The sequence below is a fragment of the Cicer arietinum genome, chromosome 2 (genome assembly GCF_000331145.2).
Source record: "Cicer arietinum cultivar CDC Frontier isolate Library 1 chromosome 2, Cicar.CDCFrontier_v2.0, whole genome shotgun sequence".
Lineage (NCBI taxonomy): Eukaryota > Viridiplantae > Streptophyta > Magnoliopsida > Fabales > Fabaceae > Cicer > Cicer arietinum.
In genome coordinates, this window is record NC_021161.2 from 28360459 (window position 1) to 28382973 (window position 22515).

A 22515-nucleotide genomic window follows, 5' to 3' on the forward strand; every position below is an offset into this window, starting at 1 on the left:
TTTTTTTCATAGAAAATATCATCTCAACTAAATTTGATATATACTTCCTCCGTCCCAAAATAATTTTTATATTTGTAAAATATAATTGTCCCAAAATAATTGTCATTTTTTATTTTCATTGCAATTTTAATTGCATTTATTGTAATGGGAAAACATAAGCGTTAAAGATAAATTAATAAAATCATCATTCTCTTCTTTTTATTTATCATCTTTTTCAATTTATATAAAATTGTCAAATGCGATAAATAATATGGGACATAAGGACATCGAGTAATGTAAACCATCACAAATAAGTTCAAAAAGTTTATTCAAAAAATAAATCCACCGCACTGCAAATGCAGGTTCATGGTAAAAAATTTATTCAATCACTAATTTATTTAGCTGCTTCTCATAAAATAAATCAACCAAAAATCAATCTACTTCACCTAATCCTAAATATGTTTCTCCAAAATCTTCTAGAAATCCGCCGCACCGCAAATGCATGTTCGTGGTAAAAATAAATTTGCCAAAATTCAAATACTGGATCGTGAAAAATCAGTTGTTGCTCCTAAAATAAGTCATCCACGCCTTTCTCGATTTGGGTCGTATCTTGACATACAAACAAAAATGAATATGGAGAGCAATGATGTACATATCATACACATGGAGAAAAGTATTTTCGGAGATGAGTGCTACTGTCATCAGCATATACATTAGGTAATGTAAAATATTTTATTTAAGATAAGAATTACTTTTAATTGCATAACTGCTACATTTATTGGTAATTAATCTAATTTTATATTTTCATTGAAGGTATTTGTATGAAAAGTTAGTGTGCATGTGCTAATTGACAGATAAATATTCATTCTTATCTCCCTATAAGCTATCTATTTTTAAACTTGATCCAGTTAACGTAAAAAAATATGTCTTTGATATACTTTTGGAAAATAAAGAGAAGTATAAGATGTTTCTTACGCCATATAATTCAGGGTAATTAGATATTCTTTATCTATATCTTTTTTAATTTATGATACTTTATCAGTTGTGTAAACAAATTTGCCAACTAAATTTTTGTTGTTGTAGGCAACATTTGGTGTTGTTTTCCATCAATGCTACTTCTGAAATTATATACTATTTAGATCCACTGCACGATGATTATAACAATCACTCAGATATAAAGAGTATCTTCGATACGTAAGTAATATATATTTATTTCTTACATATATAAATAATGTGTTTGATAATTGAATAATAATAACATTTATTTGATAGTGCTTTATAAGTTTTCCGTGCTCAAAGAGGTGCTACATTGTCGAAGCATAAGTCAAATAATATCACATGGATTCCAATAAAGATTTGAAATTTTTGTTATAGAACTTAGTTATATGCCTTTAAAATTTTATTAACAATCAATGCATAAATATTTATTGGCGTACATGTTTTATTTTATAGTGCCTTCACCAAACTAACAATATAGATTGTGAATACTATATATTACGATTCTTGAAGGAGATTGTTGATATGAATCAAAAAATAATTCTAGAAACGGTACGTTATTTGTAACACCCCGATTTTCAAAGCGAGGGTGTATTTTTTTTTTTAAGAAATTAAAATAAAATAGAGGAATAAATAAGGTAATAACTTTGGATAAATAATCGAGTCATTATAATTTATATGCAGCGGAAAAATTTCTCAAAATATGAATCCAAAATATTTACACATCAAAAATGGTACATGTAACCACCGAAAATAACATGTCAAGCTGACAATATTAGTAAATGTACAGTTTTCCAGTTCAAAATAACGTAATCCAAAAAAAAACATAAGTTCCCTCTATGTCATCCTAATCTGATCATTCTTCAAAAAAAAACTATAGCTATACACCCTGAGTGATCTCCACGCGCCCCGTGAGATCCTCCTAACATAGCTCCAGTCAAGCATTCCCATCTACATTCCCGTCCGTAGGGTACGAACCGGTAGGATCGTCCTGGCTCTCATCTGAGGGCAAAGCCCAGATTTCCACAATAGTTGTAAAGGGTCACCAACCGAAAATAACAGTTAACACATAACATTCAAGTTTTAAATGCACAAAATAATCTTTCAACTTAGCATGCACCTTAAAAGGGTTTCCATATGCCAAACATTCATAAACAAGGTTGAAAAATGAAGTTTTTAACAAAACAACACTGTTGTATTCGAATACAGCATCTCTGTATTCGAATACAAGGCTGTTTCAGCATTCAGCAGCAAAAACAGCATGTCTGTATTCGAATACAACAGTCTGTATTCGACTACACAGTAAGTCAGTAGCAAAACAGCATGTCTGTATTCGAATACAACAGTCTGTATTCGACTACACTGTAAGTCAGTAGCAAAACAACATGTCTGTATTCGAATACAACAGTCTGTATTCGACTACACTGTAAGTCAGTAGCAAAACAACATGTCTGTATTCGAATACAACAGTCTGTATTCGACTACACTGTAAGTCAGTAGCAAAACAACATGTCTGTATTCGAATACAACCTTTCATCCAATCGATTGGGAAATCGATTTCCCTGATCAGTTTTCCAAAAATTCATGAATTAACCTAAGTCATTCCTAATCAAGTCCACAACCTAACACTTAGCAATTCCTACGCGATTACTACGACACACGAAGGTTCGATAACCATCATACTCACACACAATACACAACACATAGCACTTAACACCTTCATCTCAGTTATCACGATAAATCAAAATTCGAATCACTCAATCATAAACTCAAATCAAACATGACTCGCGTGCCAGGCACCCTAATGCAATGCGTATATGCCAAAATGCATGGACTCGGAATTCCAAACCAAAACCCTCCTCGAAGGGCCGTAAATCATAATTGTACCGCCTATTGCAGGCCAAAGTACCAATTACCGAGGTGCCACCTATCACGGGTCAGCACGATTTACTAAAAAGCTTAAATCATAAACGTACCACCTATCACGGGTCAGTACTGTTTACCGAGGTGCCAACTATCACAGGTCAGCATGATTTACTAAAAGGAAAAGCGTAAATCGTAAACATACCGCCTATCACAGGCCAAAGTACTATTTACCGAGGTGCCACCTATCACGGGTCAGCACAATTTACCAAAATGTAAATTGTAAACGTACCGCCTATTACATGCCAAAGTACTATTTACCGAGGTGCCACCTATCACGGGTCAGCACAATTTACCAAAACGTAAATCGTAAACGTACCACCTATCACAGGTCAGTACTGTTTACCGAGGATCCACCTATCACGGGTCAGCACGATTTACCAAAATGAAATGCATGAGCATACACAGATTTCCCATTTTTAATACTCATTTAACTTAAACGATTTTCACCACAAACATTAAGCAAACAGAAATATTAAGGGATTCCCCATTCTTAATACACTTTTAACCTAAATCATTTTCCAAAACAACATTAAGTAAACAAGACATTAAGAGATTCCCCATTCTTAATACTCATTTAACTTAAACGATTTTCCAAAACAACATTAAGTAAACCGAGATATTAAAAGATTCCCCATTTTTAATACTCGTTTAACTCTAATGGTTTTCACGCCAACATTAAGTAAACGTAGACATTAAGAGATTCCCCATTCTTAATACTCATTTAACTTAAACGATTTTCCAAAACAACATTAAGTAAACAAGACATTAAGAGATTCCCCATTCTTAATACTCATTTAACTTAAACGATTTTCCAAAACAACATTAAGTAAACCGAGATATTAAAAGATTCCCCATTTTTAATACTCGTTTAACTCTAATGGTTTTCACGCCAACATTAAGTAAACGTAGACATTAAGAGATTCCCCATTCTTTATACTCTTTTAACTCTAATGGTTTTCAATTTCCACACAAAACAACTCAAACCTATTATCAGATCCAATCCACAACTCATACCCAAAACACATCAATTCATTTCTCCACAGAATCCAACCATACACACAACAAATTTCATCAGTATTAATTAAGAACACGTCAAATACGACGAACACAAATCAACACAATCCACCACTCAAAGACAACAAGTTTCATTTACTCAAAATCATACATAAATGAGTTTAAATTCATTTTCACACGAAACATTCATCAATATAACCAAAACCTAACTCTAAGATTTTACCCATAAAGCCTTAGATTCATTTTCCCCCAAATCAACACTTCAACCCTAACAAATTCCTTTTCCACACAATCACAGATAAGTCCCTAAATGCAAACTAGAAGTTTGGAAGGAGCCCTTACCGTCACGTTAGCTTTCACGTTCGATTACGGTACCGCGAGTAAATCCGGTAAAAATCTCCGCATGCAACGTCGCCTCCAAGTTGGTTCCCTAGCACCGTAGCATGGTAGTGAGCAACTTTCCCTTCTATCTCTTCGCGAAATGAAGCTTAGATCTAGATGAAACAGGGAGGTTTGTGTTTTACGGTTTTGAAATCCCTAACACCGTTTTTCTTCGTTTTTGAATCAAACAAGAAGAGTGAAGTTGAGCAATCCTTGTCCTATCGCCCACCCAGCCTTGGGTTTCAATTCTTGAACTTAAAGGGAGCAAGGAAAATGAAAATGGAAGAAGGAAAATGGTGGTTCGCGAGGCAGAGGAAGAAGATGGAAAAATGTTCTTTTCTCTCCTTTGTTTTTCTTTCCCTTGTTTTTCCTTTCTTTCCTTTTCTTTCTTTCCTTTTTATATCCTTTTCTTTTCCTTTTCCTTCCTTCAAATTTCCTTTCTTTCTATTTCCTTTTCTTTTTCCTCCAAACAACCATATATATATAAAGATATTTATATATATTTTAATTACTTTCAACAAATATCTCAAAATATCTAGATATTTATTAAAATTACCATTTCACCCGTAACGCATTAAATTCTTCGTAAAAGATTCACCACAGCTAATTTAATTTATTCATCGATGAGTAATTCTAATCGGCATCAAAATATCTTTTTGATCATATAAACTCCAAAATATTAATAACTTTGGCTAAAAAGCCTCCGAGCCAATATCCAAAATACACAAAAATACATAAAGTATACTTTAAAATTATGGGTCTTACATTATTTTCATTATGTTTTGATTTATATATATATATATACATATATTATTCTCACTTATTTATATTCAAATATTATATCACATAGTACTTTGACAACTCCAATTCAACATACTCTGAAAGTGATCTAACTGAAATAAAAGAAGACTAATGTTAGTATGTGATCAAACTGAAAGTTATATAATTTGTTAATAGGTGAGTTTCACATTGTAAACTATTATTGTATATTTTTGTGTGAAGTGATCATTATTCTAATTAGTTTATTTTATTTTTTGTTATAGTAGAGTAAAGTAAGAAATTGTTGGAAAATTGACATGTTGAAAATTGCTACCGGCATGATATTGTTGTTGTGAATATGTAATTGATATTGTGAATATGTTGCTACTAATGTTGATAACAGTACTAATGTAATTGAACTTGTTATTGTGAATACATATTGTGAATATGTTTGAATTAAAAAATTGCAATTGTGTCAATATGTACTTGTTGAATAAGATTTTGGAAAATAATTGAAATCTCATTTAAAGACAGCATTTTTTAAAAAAGATGTCATTAAAGATTTGTTTATACAAACCAACATTTTAAAATGTACCTATTACAACGCTTTTTAAAATGTACCTATTACAGCGCTTTTTTGAAAAAAACGATGTAAAGCTAGTATAAGAATGCACCTATTACAACGCTTCTTTAAGAAAAGCGTTGTAAAACTAGTCTATGAGAAGCATTTTACATTGCTTATTAGAATAGATTTATAGCGTTTTTTAAAATGTACCTATTGTAGCGTTTTTTTTTTTGAAAAATCGCTGTAAAACTAGTATTAGGATGCACCTATTAAAATGTTTTTATTTTATTTTAAGAAAAGCGTTGTAAAACTAGTATAAAAAATGCACTATATATGAACCTATGACAACACTTTTTTTAGGAAAAGCGCTGTAAAACTAGTATAAGAATCGCGCTATATATGCACCTATTACAATGCATTTCTAAGAAAAGCGCTGTAAAACTAGTCTAAGAGAAAGCGTTGAACGCTATATATTTATACCTATTACATCGTTTTTTTATTTTAAATAGCATTGTTGTATCTTTTAACAACACTAGATAGTACATCGCTTAAAAACGCTGTAAAGAGCTTAAAAAAATGTTGTAAAAGGTTATTTTTGGATTAGTGTATGAAATACATTTATAAATGGAGATAGTTCTAACTTTATAAGTTAGTTTTTTAATTTTGAGTTAGTCATAATCCATATTTTAAAATAGTACAAATATCCATTAATAGTATACATTCATTTGAGTTAGTTTGGTCTATGATAAAAATAAGTTAATTTCTACTTTATCAAAAAATAAATAAATCAGAATACCATACTCTTTACCTCAAGCTGCAACTAACCTTTTGTATGTTTCAATTTCATCCAATGCATAATTAACAACAATGTGTTAGCGTATTAAAAAATGCCACTTGAATTGAATTTAAAACAATGTGATCTTATTGTCAAAAACAAAAGATTTTTTTTTTCTTTTCATAATAAAAATGAATTTATAAAATATAAGAGGTATTCTAATCCATATACAAGAATTTCAAGTTACCAAAGAGAGCAAACATTCTGATGGGGACAAAGAAGGAATTGATGACGTGTCTAGTGGGACACATAGTGCACCTAAGACATGGAGAGTGTATGTTAGAAAATCCAAGAAAGGTGAGCTGGCCCCATCACGTATATAGGGGAGAGAGGTTGGTAAGGAGGGGATAACAAAATTTTGTTAATTGTTAGTGGAGAGAAGATTCTCTCTTATTGACGTGAGCATAGCTCTCTGGAGTAAAAGGAAGGCTTGTTTCCTTTGCTCAATTTTCCTTTATCATCAATAAAATACACTATCATATGGTGATTAATCTCTTATTAATTCTTATTGCCACATTTATAATTGAGGACCTATCAATTTGGTCCGACCTGCCGGATACATTACAAGCTAGTGAGTGTATGAATTTTTTGGTGAATGCCCCCGAAGAAGAAGATGGAAAACAAGGTTCATGCATTGGAGAACCGAATGTCAACTCTGGAGGTTGCAATTGCTGAGATGCGAGCTCAGGCTGCTGCAAATCAAGAAAGGCTCATCTCGCTCATCACTCAAATCACTCCAAGCAAGGACATGGGTGATTCTGTAAAACAGAATGGTGATGGAGACTCGAATCACGCTAAAGACGAGCAAATCAAGAAGTTGATCCAGAAGATGCAAGGAGAAAAGCTTGACGAATTCCGTCAATCGGTGAATGTAACACCCCGTTTTTCAAAGCGAGGGTATATTTTTTTTTTCAAAAGAATTTAAAATAAAGCAGAGAAATGAATAAAGAAATGCCTTTGGATAAATAATTGAGTCATCATAATTTACAGGCAGCGGAAAAGTTACTCCTATTATAAATCCAAACCATTTACCCAACAACAAATGGTACATGTAACCCATCGAAAATAACATGTCAAGCTGACAATATTAGTATAGGTACAGTCTTCCATTTTAAAATAAATGCAAAACAAAAGAAAGGCATCTGATCCCTCTATGCCAACCTAATCTGATCATTTTACAACACAACTAAACACCCTGACTAATCTCCACACGCCCCGTGAGATTCTCCTAACGTAGCTGCAGTCAAGCGTTCCCATCTCCATTTCCGTCCGTAGGGTAAGAACCGGTAGGATCGTCCTGACTCTCATCTGAGGGCAAAGCCCAGATTTCCACAATAATTGTAAAGGTCACCAACCGAAAATAACAGTTAACACATAACATTTAAGTTTTGAATGCTAAAAATAACTTTACAACCAAGCATGCACCTTAGCAGGATTTTCAATATGCGAAAAGTTCATACAATACATTGCCAATGAAAATGAAGGTAAAATGCAGTTCTCGATCTCCTAATTAACACATAATAAAACAAGACATGGATAGATTCATGAGCAAACAATCATACAACTAAAACTGAGGATTTTCACTGAGCCAATCGATTAGGCAATCGATTGGGGTGAAGGATTTTGATGAAACAGAATCCTGGGCTGAAATCAATCGATTGGGAAATCGATTGAGTGAGTACTGAGCCCCTGACTTAATACCAATCGATTTCCAAATCGATTTCCTGAAGGTTTTTAGTGAAATTTTGAACTCTGGCTTGATTCAATCGATTGGGCAATCGATTGACAGGATAGCTGAGCCCCTGACTTAAGGGCCAATCGATTTCCAAATCGATTTGGTCGAATATGGATGAGTCCCTGACTTAGGCCCAATCGATTGGGCAATCGATTTCGGAAATGATTTTCGAAAAACTGATTACAAAATCGATTGGCTAATCGATTTTGTCCATTTGGCCAAGTCCCTGTTTACTATCCAATCAATTGGGAAATCGATTTACCTGTGTATTCTTTCAAAAATTCATAAACTAACTCAATCACATTCATGCATAATCCCAATTCTTAACACTTAACACTGATAACACAATTACTACGACATCATGGATTTCGAAATGGTATTGCAATCAAACATGTTATCACCAAATTCCAAAACATAACACTTAGCATTTATAACACATTACTACACAAACAAAATGAACCAACAGTTCACAAATCAACAGGGTGTAGTCTCTCGCGGACAAACACAATTCCCTCAGGAACGTAAGTCGTAAACGTACTACCTATCACGGGTCCGTACCGTTTACCGAGGTGCCACCTATCCCGGGTCAGCACAACTTACCAAAACATACACGAGTAAACGAGACATTAAGAGATTCCCCATTCTTAATTCTCATCTAACTTAAACCAGGGCGTAGTCTCTCACGGACAAACCCCTGCGCAGTCTCTCACGGACAAACGCAATTCCCGCAGGAACGTAAGTCGTAAACGTACTACCTATCACGGGTCCGTACTGTTTACCGAGGTGCCACCTATCCCGGGTCAGCACAACTTACCAAAACATACACGAGTAAACGAGACATTAAGAGATTCCCCATTCTTAATTCTCATCTAACTTAAACCAGGGCGTAGTCTCTCACGGACAAACCCCTGCGCAGTCTCTCACGGACAAACGCAATTCCCGCAGGAACGTAAGTCGTAAACGTACTACCTATCACGGGTCCGTACCGTTTACCGAGGTGCCACCTATCCCGGGTCAGCACAACTTACCAAAACATACACGAGTAAACAAGACATTAAGAGATTCCCCATTCTTAATTCTCATTTAACTTAACGATTTTCAAGACAAAACATTCAGTAAATAAGTCATTAAGAGATTCCCCATTCTTAATACTCATTTACTGAAACGATTTTCAAAAACGAACATTAAGTAACCGAGACATTAAGAGATTCCCCATTCTTAATTCTCATCTAACTTAAACCAGGGCGTAGTCTCTCACGGACAAACCCCTGCGCAGTCTCTCACGGACAAACGCAATTCCCGCAGGAACGTAAGTCGTAAACGTACTACCTATCACGGGTCCGTACTGTTTACCGAGGTGCCACCTATCCCGGGTCAGCACAACTTACCAAAACATACACGAGTAAACGAGACATTAAGAGATTCCCCATTCTCAACGCCCAGTTAACTTAAACGATTTTCAAAACAAAATATTAAGTAACCGAGACATTAAGAGATTCCCCATTCTTAACGCCCAGTTAACTTAAACAATTTTCCAAACAAAATAATAAGTAACCGAGACATTAAGAGATTCCCCCTCCTTAACGCCCAGTTAACTTAAACGATTTTCAAAACAAAATATTAAGTAACCGAGACATTAAGAGATTCCCCCTCCTTAACGTCCAGTTAACTTAAACGGTTTTCAAAACAAAATATTAAGTAACCGAGACATTAAGAGATTCCCCATTCTTAACGCCCAGTTAACTTAAACGGTTTTCAAAACAAAATATTAAGTAACCGAGACATTAAGAGATTCCCCATTCTCAACGCCCAGTTAACTTAAACAATTTTCCAAACAAAATAATAAGTAACCGAGACATTAAGAGATTCCCCATTCTTAACGCCCAGTTAACTTAAACGATTTTTCTTTAAAACAAAATATTAAGTAACCGAGACATTAAGAGATTCCCCATTCTTAACGCCCAGTTAACTTAAACGATTTTCAAAACAAAATATTAAGTAACCGAGACATTAAGAGATTCCCCATTCTTAACGCCCAGTTAACTTAAACGATTTTCAAAACAAAATATTAAGTAACCGAGACATTAAGAGATTCCCCATTCTTAACGCCCAGTTAACTTAAACGATTTTTCTTTAAAACAAAATATTAAGTAACCGAGACATTAAGAGATTCCCCATTCTTAATACTCATTTAACTTAATGGTTTTCAAATTTCACACAACACAAACTCAACAAATTCTCACATCAAAACATATCAATTCATTTATTCACAAATCCAACCATACACATATCAAATTTCATCAATATCAATTAAGAGCATGTCAAAAACAACGAACACAAATCGACACAATCCACTACTCAAAACACACAAGTTTCATTTACCCAAAATCTTACACAATGACTTCAAATTCATTTACCACGAACCATTCATCAATATAAACAAAACCTAACTCTAAGGTTTTACCCATAACGCATTAGTTTCGTTTTTCCCCAAATCGATACATTAAACCCTAACAAATTCCTTCCCACACAACCACAGATAAGTCCCTAATGCAAACTAGAAGTTTGGAAGGAGCCCTTACCTCAACGTTAGCTTTAACGCGCGTTTCCGGTACCGCGAGTAATTCCGGTAAATTTTCCGCTCGCAACGCCGCTTCCAAATTAGTTCACTAGCACCGTAGCGTGGTGGTGAGCAACTTTCCCTTCTATCTCTTCGAGAAATGAGGTTTGGATCTAGAAGAAACGGAGGGGTTTGTGTTTGGATCTCAAAAACCGTTTTTCTTCGTTTTCGAATCAAAGAGGAAGAGTGGAGTTGCGAAAACCTTGATCTAACTCTCACCCAACCTTGGGTCACTAGCTTTGAAGAAAAGGAAGCAACGAAAACGAAAAATGGAGAAGGATGGATTTTGGTTTCACGGTGGTCTGAGGAAGGAGATGGAAAATTGGAAATTTCCTTCCTTTCTTTTTCTTTCCTTTGTTTTTCCTTTCTTCCTTTTTCCTTCCTTCCTTTATATACTATTTTCTTTTCCTTTTCCTTCCTTCTAGTTTTCCTTTCTTTTTCCCTCCAAACAAACATATAAAAATATAATAAATATAACTTAACAAATATCTCAAAATCTAGATATTTATTAAATTACCGTTTCACCCGAAACGCATAAAATTAACCGTAAAGTATTCACCGCAGTTAATTTCAATTTATTTATCGACGAGAAATTCTAATTGGCATCGAAATATCTTTTTGATTATAAAACTCCAAAATATTATTAACTTTGGCTTAAGAGCCTCCGAGCCAAAATCCAAAATACACCAAAAATACATAAATGGTACTTTAAAATTATGGGTCTTACAGTGAATAAGATTGAACTCCCAATGTTCACCAGTGATGACCCTGCCAGTTGGATTGCTCGAGCGGAGGTCTATTTTCGAGTGCAAGATACGAGTCCTAAGATCAAGGTTAGTTTGGCTCAACTCTGTATGGAAGGATCTACCATCCATTTTTTCAAAGAGCTTGTTGAAGATGAGATTGATCTGACCTGGGAAGTTTTCAAAGATGCGTTGTTGGAAAGGTACGGTGGTTTCAGTGATGGGAGCGTGTTTGAGCAACTCTCACCGTTGAAGCAGGAAGGCAGTGTGGAGGAATACATCAAGGAGTTCGAGAGGTTACTTGCAGAGGTAGGTCGTTTACCAGAAGCTCAATTTGTTGGGTATTTCATTCATGGCCTCCGTGATGGGATACGAGGAAGAGTTCATAGCCTCAAAGCGCTAGGTCCAGTCTCACGTGCGAAGCTGATGAATCTATCACGTGCTGTGGAAGCGGAGGTACAGGAAAAGGGGATTGGTTGGAATGGGCCTCGTGATTATAGGCCTAAAGGATTCGGGTCAGGTTTTACTTATAGATCTAACCCTAATTTTGGAACCGGGTCAAATCAACCGGGGCGAGCTCAAAACAGCGATTGGGTCGTAGTCAAGGGATCCAACGACGGCGGAGAGAAAGGAGGAAACATGTCGAATCAGAAGTTTGCCAACCGTCAAGACTCACAACGATCTGTTCTCCGTGATCGTGGGATCCGTCATATCTCAGCCCACGAGATTGCAGAAAGACGGCAGAAAAACCTGTGTTTTAAATGTGGTGGCGCCTATCATCCTCGTCACCAATGCCCAGATCGTCAGCTTCGTGTAATGGTGATGGAGGAGGACGAAGACGGCGAAATGCAAGTCCTCGCAGCTGATACAGAGGGGGAAGATGGAGAAGGAGTTGAACTCAGCATTATGAGTTTGGCTTAGATTGATAATTCAAGTCCCAGGGAGTTAGGGAATGTGCGCACCATCAAGTTAAAAGGTCGAGTGCAAGGAGTACCCTTGTTGGTGTTGGTAGACAGCGGTGCAACACATAATTTCATTTCGCACAAGTTGGTGAGGTCAATGGGATGGCCAGTGGAAGGAACTACTCCTCTCAATGTCAAAATGGGGGATGGGTTTAAAGTGGTGGCACAAGGAGTTTGCAGGAAATTGGTGTTGGATCTAGGGAGCATGACATCTACCATTGATGCTTGGTTATTCGATTTGGATGGAATTGACATTGTGCTCGGAATGTCTTGGTTAGCTTCCATTGGAGGCATGTGGGTCGATTGGGCACAAAAGGTGTTGCCGGAATGTCTTGGTTAGCGTCCATTGGAGGCATGTGGGTCGATTGGGCACAAAAGGTGTTGCGTTTTCCCATTGATTCTCAATGGGTGGAGCTGCGTGGCGAAGGTAGTGAACATAAAAATCAGTTGGCTTTGCAAAGTTTGTTGGGAAGACCCAAGCTAAGGTATAGAGGAATGTTTTTATCCGCAAGAGCACAAGGGGAACCAAAGGGTCTTGAATTGAGCAAACCAGTCAATGATTCACATCTGAACCCTGTTCTTCAGATTCATGAGCTAGTGGCGAAGTACTCAAAGGTATTCGCAGAGCCACAGGGGTTACCTCCTAAGAGAAGACAAGAGCATGCTATTCATCTCAAGGAGGGAGCTTGCGCGGTTAATGTTCGCCCCTACAGGTATCCTTACCACCACAAGAATGAAATAGAGAATCAAATTAGAGACCTGCTGCTGTTCGGAGTCATCCGTCCTAGCCAAAGTGCATTTTCTAGTCCAGTGATACTCGTGAAGAAGAAAGACGGGTCATGGCGAATGTGTATAGATTACCGTGCTCTTAACAAGGTAACTATTCTCGATAAGTTCCCTATTCCGGTGATTGATGAACTATTAGATGAATTATACGGTGCTCATTATTTCTCAAAGTTAGACCTCAAATCGGGATACCATCAAGTGCGAGTTAAGACTGAAGATGTGCACAAAACTGCATTCCGCACTCATGAAGGCCATTACGAATATCTCGTAATGCCGTTTGGATTAATGAATGCACCCTCAACATTTCAAGCCCTAATGAATGACATTTTTATGAATCTTCTAAGAAAATATGTGCTGGTATTTTTTGATGACATATTAGTGTACATCCCGAGTTTGGAAGACCATCTCCATCATGTATCCTCGGTACTAGACATTCTGCAGCAGCAAGGTCTGGTGGCTAATAGAAAGAAATGCAGTTTTACGGAGCCTAGTGTTGAATATTTGGGTCATATCATTTCTAGCGAAGGGGTAGCGATGGACCCAGCTAAGGTGCTAAATGTTTTTCAGTGGCCCACTCTGAAGAATGTGAAAGGAGTGCGGGGGTTTTTTGGGGCTTACGGGCTACTACCGTAAATTCATCAAAGACTATGGCAAAATGGCGAGGCCACTAACTGAGCTGGCGAAGAGGGACAACTTCAAGTGGGGAGAGGGTGCTGAGCAAGCCGAAACTGTTAAAGCAAAAGGTAACATCTGCCCCTGTTTTAGCATTTTTAGAAAGAATTCTTTATTGATAGCGATGCTTCTGGGAATGGGCTGGGTGCTATATTAATTCATGAAGGGAGGCCAATTGCTTATTTTAGCAAAGCCTTAGGGGAGGGCAATCTGACCAAATCAGCATATGAAAAAGAGCTTATGGCAGTGGCTCTTGCTATCCAACATTGGTGTCCCTACTTGGTAGGGCGAAAATTTACGGTGTGTACCGATCAAAAAAGTCTAAAACAGTTGTTGTCACAGAGAATTTGCACCATGAATCAACAAAATTGGGCAGCAAAGCTTCTTCGATATCATTTCGATATCATTTACAAGCCCGAACTTGAGAATAAAGGTGCAGATGCACTGTCCTGTATGCATGATAGTGGGGAAATTACCTCCTTGATACATGTCCCGGAGTGGCTAGGTAGGGCTGAAGTGATTGAAGAGGTTCACAAAGATGTTGCTCTACATAAAGTCATTTATGCGCTCAAGGAGAATAAACCGGTTCAGTTTGGGTTTTCTTATGTGCGAGGAGTGTTGTTGTATGAGGGGAGGCTGGTGGTTTCTGCACAGTCTCCATGGATATCGTTTATCTTGAAAGAGTTTCATTCTACCCCACAAGGGGGCCATTCCGGTTTCCATCGCACGTTTAGACGAGTAGCGTTGAACGTGTATTGGATTGGCATGAAGAAGACTATCCAACAATTTGTGCAAGAATGTGATACTTGCCAACGCCAAAAATATGTCGTTGCTTCCCCTGGGGGTCTGTTACAGTCGTTACCAATTCCAGAACAGATTTGGGAAGATGTATCGATGGACTTTATCACCGGTCTTCCTAAATCCAAGGGGTTTGACGTGATCTTCGTGGTAGTCGATCGGCTGTCCAAATACATCCACTTCATTCCTCTCAAGCGTCCTTTTAATGCTCGTGTGTTGGCTGAGGTGTTTACGAAGGAGATAGTTCGACTGCATGGCATTCCCTCCTCCATTGTGAGTGACCACGACCCTATCTTTGTAAGCAACTTCTGGTGTGAACTGTTTAAATTACAGGGGACCTTGTTGAAAATGAGCACCGCTTACCACCCACAGACGGATGGACAAACAGAGGTCATTAACCGTTGCTTGGAGACATATCTTCGCTGTTTTATAGCTGATCAGCCTCGAATGTGGGTATCGTGGCTGCCTTGGGCTGAGTACTGGTACAATACGATGAACCACGTCTCTACGGATTCGACTCCTTTTGAATTGGTTTATGGGAGGCCACCGCCAGCCCTCACGCGGTTCCTTTGAGGGGAGACCAAGGTAGAAGCTGTAACAAGGGAACTTGTTGATCGTGACGAGGCTTTGAGACAATTGAAGTACCATATCGATCGAGCTCGTGGACACATGAAGGACCAAGCTGACATAAAAAGAAGAGATGTGAGTTTTAATATTGGTGAATGGGTCTTTCTCAAGTTAAGGCCACATGTACAGAATTCTGTTGAAGCACGCGTCAATCCGAAACATGCTCCAAGATACTATGGGCCTTTTAAAATAACAGCCCGGGTTGGTGTCGTTGCGTATCGTCTCCAGTTACCTGCTACAGCATGCATTCATCCGGTGTTCCATGTTTCACTGCTTAATAAGGCAATTGGCAACTACCAGGTTGAGAACGAGTTACCCCCGGGACTCGACGGCGACCCTGCTGCACCATGGGAACCAGCAGCACTACTTGCCACTCGCATTATCACTAAGGAGGGGTCAGACATCAAACAATTGCTCATTCATTGGAACGGCAAGCCTGTTGAAGAAGCCACATGGGAGGATGAGTTTGTAATGCGAACACAATTCCCAGCCCTTAGACTTGAGGACAAGCCTATGACTCAAGAGGGGAGTATTGATGGGGACAAAGAAGGAATTGATGACGTGTCTAGTGGGACACATAGTGCACCTAAGGCATGGGGAGTGTATGTTAGAAAATCCAAGAAAGGTGAGTTGGCCCCATCACGTATATAGGGGAGAGAGTTGGTAACGAGGGGATAACAAAATTATGTTAATTGTTAGTGGAGAGAAGATTCTCTCTTATTGAAGTGAGCATAGCTCTCAGGAGTAAAATGAAGGCTTGTTTCCTTTGCTCAATTTTCCTTTATCATCAATAAAATACACTATCATATGGTGATTAATCTCTTATTAATTCTTATTGCCACATCTATCATATTGAGGACCTATCACATTCTAACCCAAAACAACCAAAAAGATAATAAAGCCATTTCATTGAAAGACACTTCATGGGATTGACACATCAATCCGAGTAACAAGAGCTTACCTTGCATTCTCTATATAAAAACCAACACAACGCTACAAGCTTACTTGCTATTAATGCCATAAAGTTTTTAATGCTTTCCGTAAATCGGTATTAGCAAAATGAGATGAGAATCCAATAGCTACTTGTAACCTTCATTAACTATATAAATGAACAACCACATTGGAATAGTGGTACGTGCCAACACCAAATCCATGTTCTCTCTTAGATTAAAAGATGGGCCGAATTCAACAATAGTACATTCCTTTTGTAAAGAGACCGAAAAGAGACCCATAAAAATGCCCCCTAAGGAAAGTAAATCACACCACCAAGGAGAATAATTTTGAGAATGAGTAAGAGTACCTGGATGAGAAGAAAAAATGTCAATTAAATTACCAAACCGGTGAAATGGCAACCCATACCAAATAGCCTCCCTATCATCCAAACACCTCAAATCCCACTTAAATACCAAAAAAAGCGATGAACATCTCTGTATTTTTAATACAAAGCCCTCACAATCTTTAGGAAAACACACCATATTTCAACATATCCAACGCATTTTCCTTTTCTCTTCTGCCGCATCTCATAAAAAACTCCTCTGTATGGCAAATTAACCATCTCCTTAGCCAAATTTTTGGGCACTTTGTAGAAAGAGAGGAAGTATAAAGGCAAGCTAAAAAGAACAATGTTGATTAAAGTTACCCATCCTCATTGAATTCAATATAAGCTTCAAAGTCGATTAATGCCTTGTATTTGCACCTCCCAAAAGTCCCAATAATTTTGAAAGGAAATAAACCGAATACATGCTTCTTGGATAAAATTGTCATTCAAATCTACACTAAAAGTGTTAATTTTGAGAAATTTATATTAAGAACGAAGACTAGTTCAAACCCTCTTATATTTGCCTTCATTGCCCATAAATTATCCAAACTCATAAGTAAATAGTGTCGTCTCCAACTATAGTAGAGGAAACTCAACACTCTCACTAACCATATACTTAGACAACATTGGAGCATTTACATCATTTCTAACCAAAATTGCTAATTGTTGGAACCCAATTGGTTTTCCACTTATAATTTTGATGTTAATAAAAGTATTTTATGAGAGCAATAAATTTTGATTAATGATTTCATTAAGTATGCAAAAATTGGAAGAACAAAATCAGTGGAAAATACCAGAGGAAGAAAATCAAAGGAAGGTACTGATAAGACCGCAAGTGCACAGTATTATTGCATAGAAAAATTATCGTTATCTCAATGACTTTGTTATGAGTACTACTGTCTCTTTACTATGAGAATTAGCTAAAATAGTAAATGTTAATAATGATTTTTGATTTAAAATTTGCAATAAAAATAAAGTCTTGGGATTGTAGTTTTTCACAATGATGGATACAATAAAATTAACCTTAATTATTTGAGTTATAGGTGTTAAACTCTTCAAAATCAGATTAATAATTAAAACTAATGCATTCTTTCAAATAACAAAAGTGTATTTTAAACTAATAACCAACCTAATTTCATGATTGATGTATTAGCAAAATCCTTTAAGAGAAGATATCTTTCATGATTTCAAGAGAACCAAAATCTACTTTCATGATTTGATTCTCTTGTCCAATCATAGGGGTCAGATATCAAATCTACCTTTCGATATATTATTTGATATATAAGTATGAATATGATTCTTACTAAGATTGGATTAAATGATCAACATCCATGACAACACTACAAGAAAAATGGTTGTTATCTACGACCAATTTTATCTTTACCTACGGAAACTCCATAGGTAGAGATCTAACATTAAAAATCCTACAATCTCAAGACAAGGAAGATCTACTCACATATGATCATAGTAGAATCAAGGCTTAAATGTAAAAACATTGAAAATATAAAATAACAAAACAAAAATAGAAAATTGAACATTATTGAAACTAAAAAATTTATAAGACTAGATCTTAGCTTCGTTTCGCAAAGAGATAGAAGGGAAAGTTGTTCACTACCACGCTACGGTGCTAGGGAACCAACTTTGGAAGCGACGTTGGAGCGGAGATTTTACCGGATTTACTCGTGGTACCGTAATTGCACGTTTAGATATAAGTGTTGTAAAATATAGCGCTCTCACATAATGTTTACAACGCTCTTTAGAGCGCTTTGTATACAAACGCTGTAAAATGTAGCGCTCCCACATTATGTTTACAACATTTTTAGAGTGTTTTGTATATAAATATTGTATAATATAGCGCTTTCACATAATTACAGGGTCTTTTAGAGCGTTTTACTATGCGAACCCTCCTCTCCTCTAATGTGTGAACCCTCCTCTTCTCGTTGAACCCTTCTCTACTACTCCTCTATTGTGTGTCTATTTCTACTGAGTGATTGTTATCTCAGGTACTGTATGTATTAATTTATTGTTGTCACTAAAATTGATAAATTGCTACCTGATAAATCATATAAAATGTTACCTGATAGTAGATGACATAACCTTGATAAATCATATAAATTGTTACTTGATAAATCAGATAAATTATTACCTGATAAATCATATGAAATCTGTTCTTTTTTGAAATTTGTTCAATATGTTCTGTTTTGAAATCAGATTTGTATGTATAACCCTTGACCTTGGTTTCCATATTCCAATATAAGACTATACATACTATAGATTGGTATAATGTTATCAATAGCTTATCATTTATGTAACATTGCATTCATATATGTCATATTAAATGGACCGGAAATAGATGTATGCCAATCAATTGTCGAAAGAGTATGAAAATGGAGTGAAAAGTTTGTTGAGTTTGTAGGCAAAAGATCCAAATCGAATAATTTGTCCTTGTTTAAAATGGTGTTTTGGAAAACGCATTATAGTAGATCAATTGGAAGGACGTTTAGTATGGCATGGAATTAATGAAAGCTATACATGTTGGATAAGACATGGTGAGAAAAAAAAGGAACACTAATTTTGAGAATGGTTCGACATATGATTCAAATGATTTAGACACTGATACATATGAGCGAGACCGATTTGAGGAGATTTCAAAAGCAATTGAAGAAGATCTTCGGTATTGTCCTACAATATTTGAGAGTTTGTTGAGTGATGTAGAGAAATCATTATATAATTTCCGTACTAAATTCACAAGATTGTCGGTGATATTAAAGTTGTACAACTTAAAAGCGATTAATGGATTGTTTGATAAAAGCTTCGCTAAATTATTAACACACATAAAAGATATGTTTCCAGATGATAATGAACTTCCCAGTCGAAGCTACGAGGCTAAATAAATTTTGTGCTCTATTGGCATGAGTTACGAAAGGATTCATGCGTGTCCTAACGATTGCATTTTATTTCGAAGCGAATATGAATTACTAAAGGTGTGTCCGAAATGCAATGTCTCTCGATATAAGAAGAAAGAATCTACTCTAGAAAAAGTCGTTTGGTATTTTCCTATAATACCAAGATTTAGGCGCATCTATCATAGTGAAGAAGATTCAAAACACTTGACATGACATGCAGATGAAATAATTAGAGATGGAAAGTTTTGACACCCTGCAGATTCTCCATAATGGCCAAAAATTGATGACGAGTATCCTAATTTCGGGAGGGAGTTAAAAAATCTATGACTTGCACTTTCTACTAATGGAATGAATCCACATGGTCTTCAAAGTATCTTACACATTTAGCATCCACATGGGCAATCTGTTTGACCTTCTAGAACTGAGCATTTAGCATTTAGCATGAACTGTATTTGATTTTCTACTTATACTGATTTTCCGCTTATACTAAACTTGAACTTGAAAAGGCTATGTTTGGCTGGGCATTTTCCTTGAACTTGAACTGATCCCAATCTAAATTGATCATGTAATTTAGCATTTAACATTGATATATAGGTGTTTAATTAATTATTTGGAATGGAAAAAAATCCAAATATAGGTATTTTATAGAAATTGAAATTGTAGTTTAGCATTGATATATAGGTATTTAAATAATTATTTAGCATTTTACAGAAACTGAACTGAAATTGTAATTTAACATATTTAACTTGAACTAAACTGAACATAAACTTGTAACTTTACAACGCTTTTTGTCCATAAGCGTTGTAAAAGGCTTTTAAAAAATAAATTACAAATCATTTACGGCGCTTGTTCTATAAGCGATGTACAAGGATTTTTAAAATTAAATTACATATCGTTTACAACGCTTGTTCTATAAGCGCTGTAAAATGCTCATATAGTGCCTTTTATACAGTCTTTCTTTAAGCGTTGTAAAAGGATCATAAGGTACTTTTTATATAGTCTTTTAAAGCCCTTTTTGTGGAAGCGTTGTAATAGGTTAGATCTTTTAAAACGTTTTTTGGACAAGCGCTGTAAAAGGGTTTTTAATTAAACTGATAATAAGAAACTGCTTTATTTTCCTCTTCATTACGTACTCTCTCTACAAACTTGACAGTGCAAAATCTCCTCATTTTCCTCTTCATTACGTACTCTCAATCTTTGTTACTCTCCATACAAACGCTGATGATCCTCTTCTCCCTACTGCAAACCCTCTTCACTATTATCCCTACAAACCCTCTCCATACGAACCCTACTAATACTCTTCTAACTAATGTGTTGTATTCTCGCTATTCCCTGTTATTTCTACTTAAGCAAATTCGTAACCCTAAACTCAGTGATTGTTGTTGTCAGGTGTTATATTTATTAATTCGTTGTTGCCACTAAACTGCATGTTGAACTTATACAACTACTTAGAGTACTGCATGTTGAACTTGTTGAACTTATGCTGAACTTATAATTATATTGTGTGAAATGTGTAGATAAATGGATTCCAATAATGATTTAACTCATCAAAATGATGAAGTTGTCAATACTAAGATTTATGAAAATGAAGTTAAATGTGGCGCAACTATTATGCAAAAAGTGATCAAAGTAAGAAGTAATGGACTTAAATTTGAGGTTTACTATATTTTGTTTAGAACTTATTTTTTATCTTTTATGAAAGCATTCACTTACTCTATGAGTTTATTAGGTGGGATGAAGTCAAAGAGACCAGCCAATTGAGCTCAACAGTTCAATGATGGTAAGTTACATTGGTGCAGTTGTTCGTCAAAATATCCCAATAACAATTGATGATTGGAGAGATAAAGCTTTGAAGGATGCTAAAGATATATTTTTGACACGATCGTTATATTTTATTTTATATAGAGTATAAGTACGACAAATCGCAAGAGAGCAACAAAATCCAATGCATCCATACAAAAAATCGCGTATGAGGTATGCACGTTTAGAGCAAAAAATTGTAAGTAAACATCACTTTTATACAATGTGGTAGATTATAAACTATAGTTTCTAACTAATATTTTGTTTATGTCTTAACGAATAGCTTCAAGAGACGAAATCCGATCAACCATTAAGTCGTCATTTTGTGTAAGGAGGCTCGTTTGAATAAAGATGGAATAGTTGATAACGAAAATATTCAACAACTGATATAACAATGTGTAAGTATATTATCACTTTAATATTTTTTAATATTGTCTTTAAAAAATGATATTGAAATTATCTTTTTAATACTACATGTATTTTAGTAGAATCTACAACAATGTTTTGAAAATCCATAGAAGAATAAACTAGTTAGTTGCAGGGGCATACATGGTAAGGTATTTAATGTTCCTGAATATTTTGTTCATGTAAGGGGTAAAGGATTTGGCGTAACTCCAAAAAGCTATTTTCACATGAGAAGCGCACAAATCCATCTAATAAGGAAAATACTAGATAAGCTGAAAATCATAACAGAGCAAGTTGCATATTTGGTGAAAAAGAATAAGGAAAAACAACTTCCGGAGTGTCAACGTGAAATACAACTAGAGAGTAAAGATGGTAGTTGCAACGTTGGTCATAAAATTCTTCCAGAGGTAATTAATTACTTAATGAAATAAGAAATGCATTCAATCTAATTGTTTCACATACTTATGTATTAACCATTTGGTTTAGGGTGTCTCATCGCATGGTTGGAAAAGGAACATTGTACAATACCTTGGAAGAAGTATTACACCATAATCCGATCCCTGTTGGCCAGGTTAAAGTTTCACCTGTGATTGCTTTAAAACCACTTGCACCATTGCTTATACCCGACAACAATAATTGTATGATTATGATTGATTGTGTTAAATTGCTTATTTTTCCGTTGTTTACT

General features: G+C 35.8%; 1 protein-coding gene across 1 annotated transcript; it reads left to right on the forward strand.

The window, feature by feature from the left end:
* Window positions 1–15440: 15440 nt before the first annotated feature.
* Window positions 15441–16049, forward strand: LOC140919403 (uncharacterized). The gene has a single exon (XM_073365412.1). It carries the CDS (start codon window positions 15441–15443, stop codon window positions 16047–16049), a length of 609 nt encoding a protein of 202 aa, XP_073221513.1.
* The last annotated feature ends 6466 nt before the right edge of the window (window positions 16050–22515 follow it).

Coding starts and splice junctions, on each gene's coding strand:
- LOC140919403 (XM_073365412.1), top strand. CDS start 15,441: ATGAAGGACCAAGCTGACATAAAAAGAAGAGATGTGAGTTTTAATATT.